This window comes from Dromiciops gliroides, chromosome 3, assembly GCF_019393635.1.
Source record: "Dromiciops gliroides isolate mDroGli1 chromosome 3, mDroGli1.pri, whole genome shotgun sequence".
In the NCBI taxonomy this organism is placed as follows: domain Eukaryota; kingdom Metazoa; phylum Chordata; class Mammalia; order Microbiotheria; family Microbiotheriidae; genus Dromiciops; species Dromiciops gliroides.
In genome coordinates, this window is record NC_057863.1 from 188,488,350 (window position 1) to 188,501,155 (window position 12,806).

The window sequence follows — 12,806 nt, forward strand, 5'->3', positions numbered from 1 at the left end:
CAGCAACACCAAAACCCCAAACAAAATAAAACCAAAAAGAAAAATCCCTCATTATTTCCCCCCTAAGCTTATTCTTCTTCCTAATTTCTCTGCTTCTGATGAAGGTACCACATCCTTAGCCCTTACATATCCAACTAGTTGTCTACTTCCAGAATTTCTATTGCAACTTTCCTCTTCTTTCCACTCACAAGTCTAGGTCAGGCCCTTATTACCTCTCTCTTGGATGATTTTGATAGCTCCTAAATCTCCCTTCATTTAACCTGCACCTTTTCTTACTTTCTGCATAGCTGATAAATTGATATTCCTAAAGCACAGGCCACTCTCCTGCTTAAGAAGCTTCAGTGGCTCCCTATTAACTCCAGGATAAAACACTAATTTCCCTGGTATTTAAAGACTGCATATTTTAGCTCTAGTTAATCTTTCCAGGTTGATTCAATATTATTCCCCCTCGCATGTCCAAAAATTACTGGTATATAACATTCCCTTTCCTGTGTCCATGTCTTCATGAAGTCAGTCCCATCTCAATGTCTGGGATGTTTTCTATCCTTATCTCTACCTTTTTTAACCTCTTATTCCCTTCATAACTCAGCGCAAGTTCCAACGCTAGTAAGAAGTCTTTCCTGACTCCTCAGTTGTTGATGCTGCTGTCCAAAATTATTTATTTCATATTTACATACTTGTGTGCATGTTGTTTCCCTCCAGTAGAATATAAGATCCTTGAGGGGAGGGATTGCCCTCAGTTTTGTCTTCCTATCCCCAGTGTAAACCATGGTGCCAAAGATATCATTGGTATTCAGTAAATGTTTGCTGAATTCAATAATCTTCTGGTAGTAGTCACTAAGGCTAGTCTTTCCCATTATGGTATTCTCATAATAACAATGGGCACAGAGGAGAATTGTTTCCCCTCCATATCCAAAAAAGAACATAGATAAAAAACACTCCTGAGTCCCAAAGGAGAATAAAAGTCATACAGAAAAGCTAACTAGTCAGACTAATTAGTCAGTCAGTGAATGTTTTTATTAAAAATTGACTACTTCCTGGCACTGTGCTAAGAACTAAGGATCAAAAAAAGGCAAAAAAAAAAAAATCCTCAAGCTCATGGAGCTCACATTCTGATAGGCTTTGCAATATGTAAATAACTAGACACACAAAAGCTATATATGAAATGGCTGAAGGCAGTGTCAAAGGGCAAGGTATTCTCACCTAAGAGAACTGAGAAAGTCCTCCTGGGGAAAGTAGGATTTGAGCTGGGTATTGAAGGAAGCCAGGGCAACTAAAAGGCTGAGATAAGGAGGCAGAGCATTCCAGGCACAGACACAGGAGGTAGAGAAACTGTTTGAGAAACTGCCAAATACCCTAGGAAATAATGCCAATCATTAAGGACATAGTTCCCACCTATATAAAACCATAACTTCCAGGGTCCAATTTTAGAATAGTCTACTATCCCCAGCATGTGTGGGAAGGTGAAAAGAAGGAAGAATATTTTAAAAATTAAGTTTACCTTGTGGTGTTTGAAGCCTGATATTAAAAGTATATTCAGGGGCAGCTAGGTGGCGCAGTGGATAGAGCACCGGCCCTGGAGTCAGAGTACCTGAGTTCAAATCCGGCCTCAGACACTTAACACTTACTAGCTGTGTGACCCTGGGCAAGTCACTTAACCCCAATTGCCTCACTAAAAAAAAATTTTTTTAAAAAAAGTATATTCAGCCATCACAGTTTTCTAGATGAGGGATTGTTAAGCAGCTACCTAAGGTCAAATAACTTTTCTTTTTCATTTTTAAAAAAAAATTAATTTATTTTATTTTTAAATTATTGAATAAAACAGGCATTTTCCCAATATAGTACAATAAAAAAGATGATTGCACATGAAACTGCAAATCTATTATATACAACTTGCTATTCTTTTTAAATACATAATACAGTTATCATGTATTTTTTTCCTTTTTTTCTTCCCTCTCTTCCCACCCTAGAGATGGCCACCATTAGACACACATACAGAGAGAGAGAGAGAGAGAGAGAGAGAGAGAGAGAGAGAGAGAGAGAAACTATTTTATACATATCTCTTTTCTCTGGATGCAGATAGCATCTTTCTTCATATGTCTTTGTAGTTAATTTGGGTATCTGTAATAGTTAAACTGACTACTTTGCTTCATCATTCTTAAAACAATATTTTTAAGTCTATACAATACTCCATAAACACTTAATGAGTTACAGAGCCAAAGAAGGAGTAAGGATAGTAAGAACAGTCATACATTGAAAGGTTCCCCTCTCTTCCTACTGTCACTGAAGTGATTACCTTATCAAGTACACCATTTTGGACTTCCTAAACCCATGATCAACTGAAAGATGGAAATCCAAACAAGAAATATCACGTTCCCTTATACTTTTAAGTACTTCACAAAGAGCCAACACACTATTGCCTCATTTTTTTTTCAATTTGCTGAGATTATAAATTATTTTGACATTCTATGAAAGGGGTTTACTTGGGTGGACCAAAATATCTTATTTCTTCAGAATGGAGTAGGGGGACCACAGTTATCTCAGAGGTGTAAGGACTATGCTCACCTGAATGAAGACTGTGAAGAATATGACCACAATGGCAGCTGTAATAAACAGTTTCTTTCTAGGAAACACTGCAGCAGGAAGCAGGAAGACCAAAGCAAAACAGATGGCCCCTCTTAATCCTCCATAGGCAATGATGAACTGATCTTTGAAAGTCAGAGGTATTGTCCGGAACCAGTTAATGATCTGAGTCAAAACAAAGACACCTGAGGAAGATGATAAAATAAAAAATCAGTCATACTGCTTGAGATCTTGACATGTAACCAGGAATAATTAATATGTATATTTGCTAAAGTGATGATGATATGCAGTGGCTAGAGTACCTTGTTGGATTCGGGAAACCCAAGTTCAAATTTAGCTTCTGACATTTACTACCTATGTAAACCTAGGTCAATCACTTAACCTCTAGATGCCTCAGGCAATTCTCTAAGATTTCCCTACTAAATTCCAACACTGGTAACATCTAAGTGGGAAAATAATAATAACATATTTACATGGTGCTTGATTGTTTCCAAAGCACTTTATATATTATCTTATGTGATCCTCAAAGGACATTGTAAGGGAAATATGCTTATAATTTATACCCATTTTACAAATGAGGAGTTGGAGCCTGGGGATGATGGTGTTGAGTTGCCCAATGTTATATAGAGTATTGTGCTTCTGTGAAGGTCTTCCTGACTCCAAATCTAGCATTCTAATCACTGTGTCCTGCTCTTCTCAAACAATACCAGCTAGAATTTATGTGGATCTTTAAAGGTTGCACAGTGCTTTGCATGAATTATCTCACTCCGTTCTCCTCACAACACTGTGAAGGAGGTGCTATTATTATCTCCATTTGACAGCTGAGGAAACTGGGATTTAGAAAGATTAAGTCACTTGTCCTGTGTCACACAATGTCAGAGATGGGATTTGTACCTACATCCTTCTGACTCCGAGTCTACTACTCTCAATTCATAAAATAGATTATTTTACTTTCATTTTTCAAATTAATCTCTCCCTTCCAACAACCCAGCAGTGAACAAATTTTAAAAAATGAAAATTAAAGGCCTCAACACATAGATGCATACTCTGGCAAAAATATATATTTCTTTCTGTATTCTAAATATATTACCTCTGTCAGGATGTGAGTGGTATGTTTCTTGACTTGTGTTTTATCATTGTGTTGAGTTCTAGAGTCCCTTGAACTTGTTTTTCTTTACATTATCATTTTATAAATTGTTCTCCTAGTTCTTCTCACTTCATTCTGTATCAGTTCATAGAGTTCTCCTGAGTTACCTCTGAAATTGTCCATTTCACTATTCTCACAGTGGCAGCTAGGTGGTTCAGTGAATAGAGTGCCAGGCCTGGAGGCAGGAAAGTTCATCTTCCTGAGTTAAAATCTGTCCTCAGACACTTACAACTTTGTGACCCTGGGCAAGTCACTTAAACCTGTTCGCTTCAGTTTCCTCATCTGTAAAATGAGCTGGAGAAGGAAATGGAAAACCACTCCAGTATCTTTGCCAAGAAAGCCCCAAATGGAGTCATGGAGAGTTGGACACGACTGAAATGACTGAACAACAATGATCACAGTGGACAGAGTGCAAGGCCTAGAGTCAGGAAGACCTGAATTCAAATCCTTCTCAGAAACTTACTAGCTATGTGGCCCCAGATATCACTAATATAACAACCCTAACTAAATCCAGTATCCCATATCCTGTATCCAGTATTCCCAGAGAGAAGACAAAGGAAGAAAGAGGCTGGACATCAAAATTTCTAGGAAGGAGGGGCCAATTAATGGGAAGAAAAGTTCCAGGGCTGCCTGTACCCAATTGAAGTGGGAATTTTTGAGAGTAAGTCAGTTTATGGTATAGCAAGCTAAAGGGTCAATTATTTTGAGATAATAACTGTCAGTTGAAGGAAAACTCTTGATAATGATTTATAATGTCAGTCCTACAACTACACTGTCTCACTGTTCCAACTAACTGGAAGTGTTCTAATGGTGCAAGTGCAACACCATCTACTGACATGAGTCATCTAAATGCCATTCCTGCAACAAAGGTAGTGTGAACTACTAACAAAAATAATGCTGAGGATAAAGCCATGAGATGTTCCTTTCACAGAGTTCTTAGTTAAAAGTTTGTTCCTCATAGAGCAGACACATTTTCATTTTAGTAAGGATAAAATTAATCTAAATATGATTGTAGCAATCTCTCCTTTTAGTTTTCATTTCAATTGGAATAATGTAAAAGAGAATTTCCTACATTATTTAGAGATCCATAATGTAAAAGGTAAGTAATCTAATTGGTTAAAAAAATAAAATATTTAGAAATTAACCTACCTAGAAATACACAGGAAATAAGGATGACTAATAATCCTTGAAAGAAAGGACATGAAAAATTGGAAGAACATTCCTTGGTCATGAATGTTGTTGTTCAGTCATGACTGACCACATTGGGTTTTCTTGGCAAAGACACTGAAATGATTTGCCATTTACTTCTCCAGCTCATTTTACAGATGAGGAAACTGAAGCAAACAAGGTTAAAGTGACTTGCTCAGGTTCACACACTAATAAGTGTCTGAGGTCAGATTTGAATTCAGATTTCCCTAACTCCATGCACAGCGCTTGATCCACTATTCCATGTAGCTGTCCAAAATCATGGATGAGCCAAATTAATGTAGTGAAAATGGCAACATTTCCTACATTAATTTATATAATTCTTGGAAATTCAATAAAAATACTAAGAAGTTTCTTTATGTAAATGCATAAAAATATAATGAAATTTGTACTGATCATAAGATCATAGATTAAAAACCTAATTTTTACAGATGAGGAAACAAACAGGCAAAAATATTAAAGGGTGAACTAAACAACAAAATAATTATGGAAGGTAGCCTTCCTCTCCCATTTTAAAACGTATTAGAAAATCCCACCAAACTTATCACAAAGGATAAAGAAACATGTCAATAGAATTTAATACATACACTAATATCTTTGATGAACTTATAGAAAAAAGTGAGAAAATGATAAATTATTTAACAAATACTCTTGGGAAACAGGCTGCCAATTTAGCAGAAAATGTATTTAAATTCAATTCTCATGTCATCTACCTAAGTGAATTTCCATTAGATGTTTCCCTGGAATTCATATTAAAAATGTAAACTCCTTTGGCATAGGAACAATTTTGTTTGTCTTTCTAACCCTAGCACTCAGAAAGTGTTAGCACAAAGCAGTTACTTAAAAAGTGTTTGTTAAATTAAACTAAACATGAAAGAATTATAAAAATAGAAGAAAATAGAAGACTTTATCTAAATTGTGGAAGGAAGGAAACAACTATTGGAAACAGAAGAGATGTCCTTAAATACATTTTTTAAAAATTTCCTTACAACAAAAAATTGTAATTGTTATTAAAGATAACTTTTGATTACAGATTAAAGCCATATAAACATATGACTTGTTAAAATTTTACAAATGATTCTAAGTGCATGATGGATATATGACCAAAGTATATGAAAATCAGTTTTCAAAAAAGGTAACTCAAATTGTTAATATTCACTTAAAAATATGCTCAGTTTCAATCTCAAGATGAAAATATACTCAATCTCAAAAATAATAAGAGATCAATTAAACAATATGGGATCATGGATAATTTCAAACAAAAGGTTATACCCATAAAATTGACAAAATATATCTTAAAAATAAAACAATTTAGTGGAATTGTGGCAAAAGAAGGTTATTATTCACTGAAGATGGAATCACAAATGTATAGAATATTTTATGAGATAATTGTTTTTTAATGCTCATTAAAAGCTACATAAATAGTCATGTTTTCAGACCCAGATTTTGTAATACTCTCCTGAGTGTTAGAAAAACAAATACAAACTTATACCTGTTCCCACATTTTCACAGCAATAATATCTGTATTTTAAATAAAGGAATCCAACAATAAGGAAGTAGTTAAATTATGGCACAACTATACTGGACTATTGTGATTGAATTATGATAAATGTAAAAAGACATGGAAAGATCTTTAAGAAATAATGCAAAGCAAAAGAAACATAATACAAAAAAAAGCATACTATTGCCATATAAGAAAAAAAGTAAATGAAAATAAATGTATTAAGACTATTGAAAGAAAGGGACAGGGGCAGCTAGGTGGCACAGTGGATAGAGCACTGGCCCTGAAATCAGGAGTACTTGAGTTCAAATCCGACCTCAGACACTTAACACTTACTAGCTGTGTGACCCTGGGCAAGTCACTTAAACCCAACTGCCTCACTAAAAAAAATAAATAAATAAATAAAAAGAAAGAAAGGGACAGTCACTGAAAAGTTATATTTTATATATTGAAATGAATTAATTTTAAAATAGAGTTAAAAGAATATTTAATTAGTCATATGTTTACTATTAAAAGTTGAAAATTATTCTTTTAGAAATGCCTCTACCTGACACTGCCAAGATGGCTGCTTGAATGGAGACAGACCACCCAGTTCCCACATGCTTATTACTTCAGCAAATTTATGAAGTTCACACTAAACCAAATAATAATTTTAAAATCCAATGAGAAGCTAAAGTAAGTTGTTTATTCCACCCCAAAACTGCATAAGAGATCAATCAGAAGCCTGAGGGCAATAGGAAGGAAAGGGAGTCCACAAGCAAAGCTGGTGCCAATGCAGTTTGGCTAGAGAAGAGTTATGAAGTGTCCAAAACTCTAGCAGGAATTAATCTTGGAAGCTAGAGGTCAGTACAGGAACCCAGGAGATCTAGGATTGGCCAGAGAGAGAGAGCCAATCACAATGACAAAAAGTGAAGCCTGGGGCAGAGTTTGGCCCTTGCATGATGCTCCACTTTAGCAACTAAAGCCGGGTAGATGAATAAATCATTGGTATAATAATTGATATAAAACGTTACTGCAAATCTAGAAATATCCCCATACACACCCATTGCAAACAAGAAGAGAGAGACATCATAACTGGAAGAAAAACCACAAAAGGAAAAAATGGATTTTCCATAGACTATATCTAGAAGAAATACCTAGAAAAACTTTGGAGGAAAGAATTGGAAAGGGAATATATAACTTAGAAGATAAAGTGACAAGCCTTATCCAAGAATGGAATTCCTGAGAACTAGAATAGAACAAATAGAGTTGAATGACTTGTACATATAACAGCAAGAAATATTAGGACAAAAATAAAAGAATTTAAATTAAAGTAGAAAATCTAAGCTCTGATATCAACAACTCACGACCTGGAAAACAAGTCAAGGAGAGATCATATAAAAAATCATTGGACACCACAAAAAATTATTTTAAAAATCCTGAACACAATAGTTCAAAATATCATAAATGAAAACTTCTAGACCTTTTAGTGTTAGAGAGCAAAGGAAAAAGAGAAAGATTTTACAATCACCTTCTAAAAGAAGCCCCAAATGGAAAAAATTCAGGTATGGCATAGCCAAAACCAAAGCAATCATGTTGAAAAAGTAGCAGTTCAAATACCAAGAAGCTCCAGAGGAGATTTCAGATTGCAATATTCTAAAAAGCAAAAAAAAAAAAAAAAAAAAAAGAAGCTTATAACCATGAATAACTTACCCTGAAAAGCTGAATATCATTTTATTGGGGAACAAATGGACCATTGGTGAAACAGAGGACTGTTAAGCATTTCTGATGAAAAGTACAGAGATGACTAGGAATTTTAAAATAGAAACAGAAGAGCTGAGAAAAATACATAAACGCAATTTTTTGAGCAAATTAAAGAAACAGTATGATGATCTAGTGTTAACATTTTAATAGAGGCAGAAGAAAGACCTGTTCCTTCAGAATCATGTCTTCAAAAGGTATTGAGGGACTTAAAGAGAAACAGAGACTCTAAGGCTTAGATTGGTTCTGCTCTGAGGGTTTGAAAATTTTAAAAAGAAGGTACAGTAAAAATAATACCTGATTGTAAAATCAAGGAACAAGGGAATATAATTTTAATTTTTCTATTCTAATTGGGATATATAAGAATAAAAGTATACAAGGGATGGGGTGGGGGTGTGGCCACCAGATGATCTTCAGTCTTACCTGAAACACACACATTCTCTCTCTCTCTCTCTCTCTCTCTCTCTCTCTCTCTCTCTCTCTCACACACACACACACACACACACACACACACACACACACACACCACTTATGTGTAGGAATACATCAAAATCAACAAGAAAAACATTGAAGATGGGGGGAAGTGGTCAATAGGAAAAATAATGCTGAGGAGGTAATAATCACAAGCAAAACAAACTTCTTGATCCTAGAAAGAATTAAAAATGGAAAAAGTAAAAGCAAAGAACTAGAATCTAGGGGGTAGCTTATATAGCTTCTGAAAATTATAGAATGACTGAATAAACTGAGACATATCAATGCAATAAAATACTATTGCAGTGTATTAACTATAAAAGGTGCTTGCAGAGAATCCTGATACATATGAACTAATGCATAGTTGAATGACCAAAAGCAGGAAAACAATTTATACAAGGTCAACAATACTGTAATTAAAAAACAATTTCAAAAGACTCAAGAATTATGATCAATGCAATGACAGAAAAAAAGGAAACCAGAACCCAAGCCCTACACATAAGCAGAGTAGTCATCTTGCAAATAACAGAAACAGAAGAAAGTTAAATTACATCACTTTTTTTTTTTTTTTGCTGGGCAATGGGAGTTAAGAAGTGACTTGCCCAGGGTCACACTGCTAGTAAGTCAAGTGTCTGAGGCCGGATTTGAACTCAGGTAATCCTGAATCCAAGGCTGGTAGAAAGTTAAATTAGTATAATAATATGGATATTAGGTTACTGTCAATGCTATATCAGACTATCAAAGGAATACTTTTTAGAGCTATACAAAATAATAAAATTCACTGGTAGAACAAAGTATCTAGAATATCATGGAAAATGATTGGAAAAAAGGCAGGAAATAGCTTTACTTTAAACTATATTATCAAGCAAGAATCATCAAAATAATGTATACCAGTTAAAATAGGAAAGTAGTTCATTAGAGAAGATTACACATAGAAGAATCAGAAATGACTGAAATCAATAACTCAGTTTTCAATAAACTCAAAAGGGAAAATTACCTGGGAAAGCACAGTGTATTTGACAACAATAAATGGGAAATCTGGAAAGTATTCTAGTAGAAACTAAGTTTAGAACAACATCATATAGTATTTTTTTTCATGTAATCAAAATTATCCATTTTATTTCCAGTGACCCTCTTTATATCTTGTTTTGTCATAAATTTTCCTCTTATCCACAGATGTGACAGGCATTTTTTCCATGGTCTACTCATTTACTTAGCATATCACCCTTTATATCTAAATCATTTATCCATTTTGACTTTATTTTAGTATATAGTGTGAGATATTGGTCTATGCCTAGTTTCTTCCAAACAGCTTTTGAATTTTCCCAGAAATTTTTGTCAAAAGGTGAGTTCTTACCCCCAAACTCGGATCTTTGCATTTGTTAAACTCTAGATTAGTATGGTTATTTAGTACTGTGTATTATGTACTTAATCTATTCCACTGATCCACTTCTGTATTTAAATACCAGATAGTTTTGATTATCACTATTTTGTAGTAGAGTTTGAAATCTGAAACTACTAGGGCTCCTTCCTTCATATTTTTTTTCATTGATTTCTTCAATAGTCATGACATTTTGTTCTTCTAGGTGATTTTTCCAGTAGTATGACACAGAATAAGCAAATTAATTTAGATGAAATCTTCATTTTTATTGTATTGGCTTGGTCTACTTATGAGCAAATAATATTTTTCCCATTGTTTAGATCTATCTTTATTTGTTGTTTTTTTTAATTATAAAAGTATTTTATTATTTACCAGTTGCATGTAGAGATAGTTTTCAACATTGGTTTTTAGAAGATTTCTAGTTTCAAATTTTTCTCCCTCCCCCCTCCCCAAGGCAGCAAGTAATCTGATATAGGTTACATATGTATAATCACATTAAACAATCATATAGTATTTAATAAAATAAATTTAAAATACATTACCCAACTATTAAAGATCATACCCTAAAAAATTAGAAGCATGATATATCATATACTCTTCATAGTTATTAAGAAGGGAATGAATTTTTTTTTTTGGTGAGGCATTTGGGGTTAAGTGACTTGCCTAGGGTCACACAACTAGTAATTGTTAAGTGTCTGAGGCCGAATTTGAATCTGAATCTAGGGCTGGTGCTCTATTCACTGCACCACCTAGCTGCCCCATGAATTCTTACTGAAACAAAAGATAGCGATGATTACCAAGGACCAAATAAAGTATTTCGTTTACATTAAATTGAAATATTTTTGTATGAACAAAATTACTGGAGAGAGGATAATAAGGGAGGTGGCCTTCTAAAAAGCAATCTTTGCATCAAATATCTCTGAAAAGGGTCTCCTCTTTACCATTTATAAGCAACTAAGAGGGATGTATCAGACCAAAAGTCATTCCTCAATATATAGGTGGCTTATAGGATATGAATGAATGAATGTATGAATGAATGAAAAGAACATTTACTAAGGGCAAAGCACTGTGATAACCACTATAGATACAAATAGAAAAGAAAGACTGTGCATGCTCTTAAGGACCTCTAATTCTAATGAAACAAAAAACACATAACCCTTTTGCTGCTGAGAAAGATGCTATCAGTACCAGTGGCCCATTCCTCCTGTTCTTGCTGTGACTATTCTTTCCTGTTCACACTTATTAGTTGCATGTCTTTGAGTAAGTCACTTAACCTCTATTTGCCTAAATCGACTGCAGAAGGAAATGGCAAATCACTCCAATATCTTTGCCAAGAAAACTGTATGGCTGTATGGTCCACAAAGTGTCAGACATGACTGAATGACTGAACAATAACAAAGGTAAATTAGAAACAGAACAACTTTATGTGATCTCAAAAGGACCAGAAACTGGAGTCTGTTACAAAGTTCACCAGTAGCTAAACTGGGTGAAGGTCCAACACAGTCCTAAGGACTGTTCTGCTTGATTCAACTCAGATTGAAACTGAGAGCTGTGTCCTGCTGCAATCACAGGCCAATTTATTCATCTTCTCTGCTGCATTCATTAGAAAATGAATATGGTAGGGATGAATTCTTTGTAGCAACCACTTTTAGTTTTAGCCCATTCTCTTCAGGCATCAAGGTGGTGTGGGGCAAAATATATTCTTCCCAGCCCCATTTTAGAGAGAAGATATGTGTTTTGTACTTCAAGTCTTACTAGATCTTTTCAGTAAATTTTTATTGTTCAGTTTTTTCGGTAGTATCTGACTCGTGATCTCATTTGTGGTTTTCGTAGCAAAGATATTGGAGCGATTTGCCATTTCCTTCTTCAGCTCGTTTTACAGATGGGAAACTCAGGTAAACAGGGTTAAGTGACTTGCCTAGGGTCACACAGCCAGTAAGTGTATGAGGCCAGATTTGAACTCAGGATGATAAATGTTCCTTACTTGAAAAACTCTATCCACTGTGCCATCTAGCTGTCCTGCAATAAATATTCCTTTGTAGGAATTCCTTTGTAAAAGCTAATCAGTATTAATTGGATAAATGATATTAGGGTGTTCATCTCTGGTTCAATCAACAATGCACTGCATCCACTTTGTGTGCATACTTTGTGAAGACCAAATACCTAAATTTAAAGAGTTTAATTCTTTAGTACTTCAGGGATCTTTGATTCATTGTTGTGGTGCTCCCTATAACAATAAAATTAAGCAACTCCTGGACAAGAAGGGGTACAGTGGAGAGCCTAAGGGGTTTGAAATCAGATGGCCTGAATTCAAATCCCACTTCTAATGTTTACTATCTATGTGACTTTGGGCAAATCATAACCTCCCTGGGCCTCGGTTTCCTTCTCTGTACAATGAGAGGAGCTTGGACTAGATGACCTTTGAGGGATCTTCTGGTTCTAAATCGTTAAACCATAGTTAGTTGCTATCATGAATTTCTGAGGTCAAAATAAATCTGTCAATTAGTGATTACCTTTGTCTTTAGAGGAGGTAACCTTTAAGATAACTGCTATATCAGTTCTTCCTGAGATCACATTCAGATGCTCTACAGTTTCTTTGTCAAACTAGCAGCTCTTCCGCTCCATGATGAGATGCTGGATTCAGGACTTTGGCAGAGGCTTTAAAGGTCATTAATAAATTAATTTGTTGTTCAGTCATTTCCAGTGGCACCCAACTCTTTCTGGCTCCATTTTCCTTCTCCAGCTCATTTTACAGATGAGGAAACTGAGGCAAATTT

General features: G+C 34.8%; 1 protein-coding gene across 1 annotated transcript in view; it reads right to left on the bottom strand.

Moving 5' to 3' along the window:
• The window catches only part of SLC9A2 (solute carrier family 9 member A2), a 126,650-nt gene that overhangs the window by 47,912 nt on the left and 65,932 nt on the right, over positions 1-12,806 (bottom strand). The window contains exon 5 of the mRNA XM_043997537.1: positions 2,566-2,768. Coding sequence (XP_043853472.1) covers positions 2,566-2,768 — 203 coding nt within the window. The remainder of the gene's footprint in view (positions 1-2,565; positions 2,769-12,806) is intronic.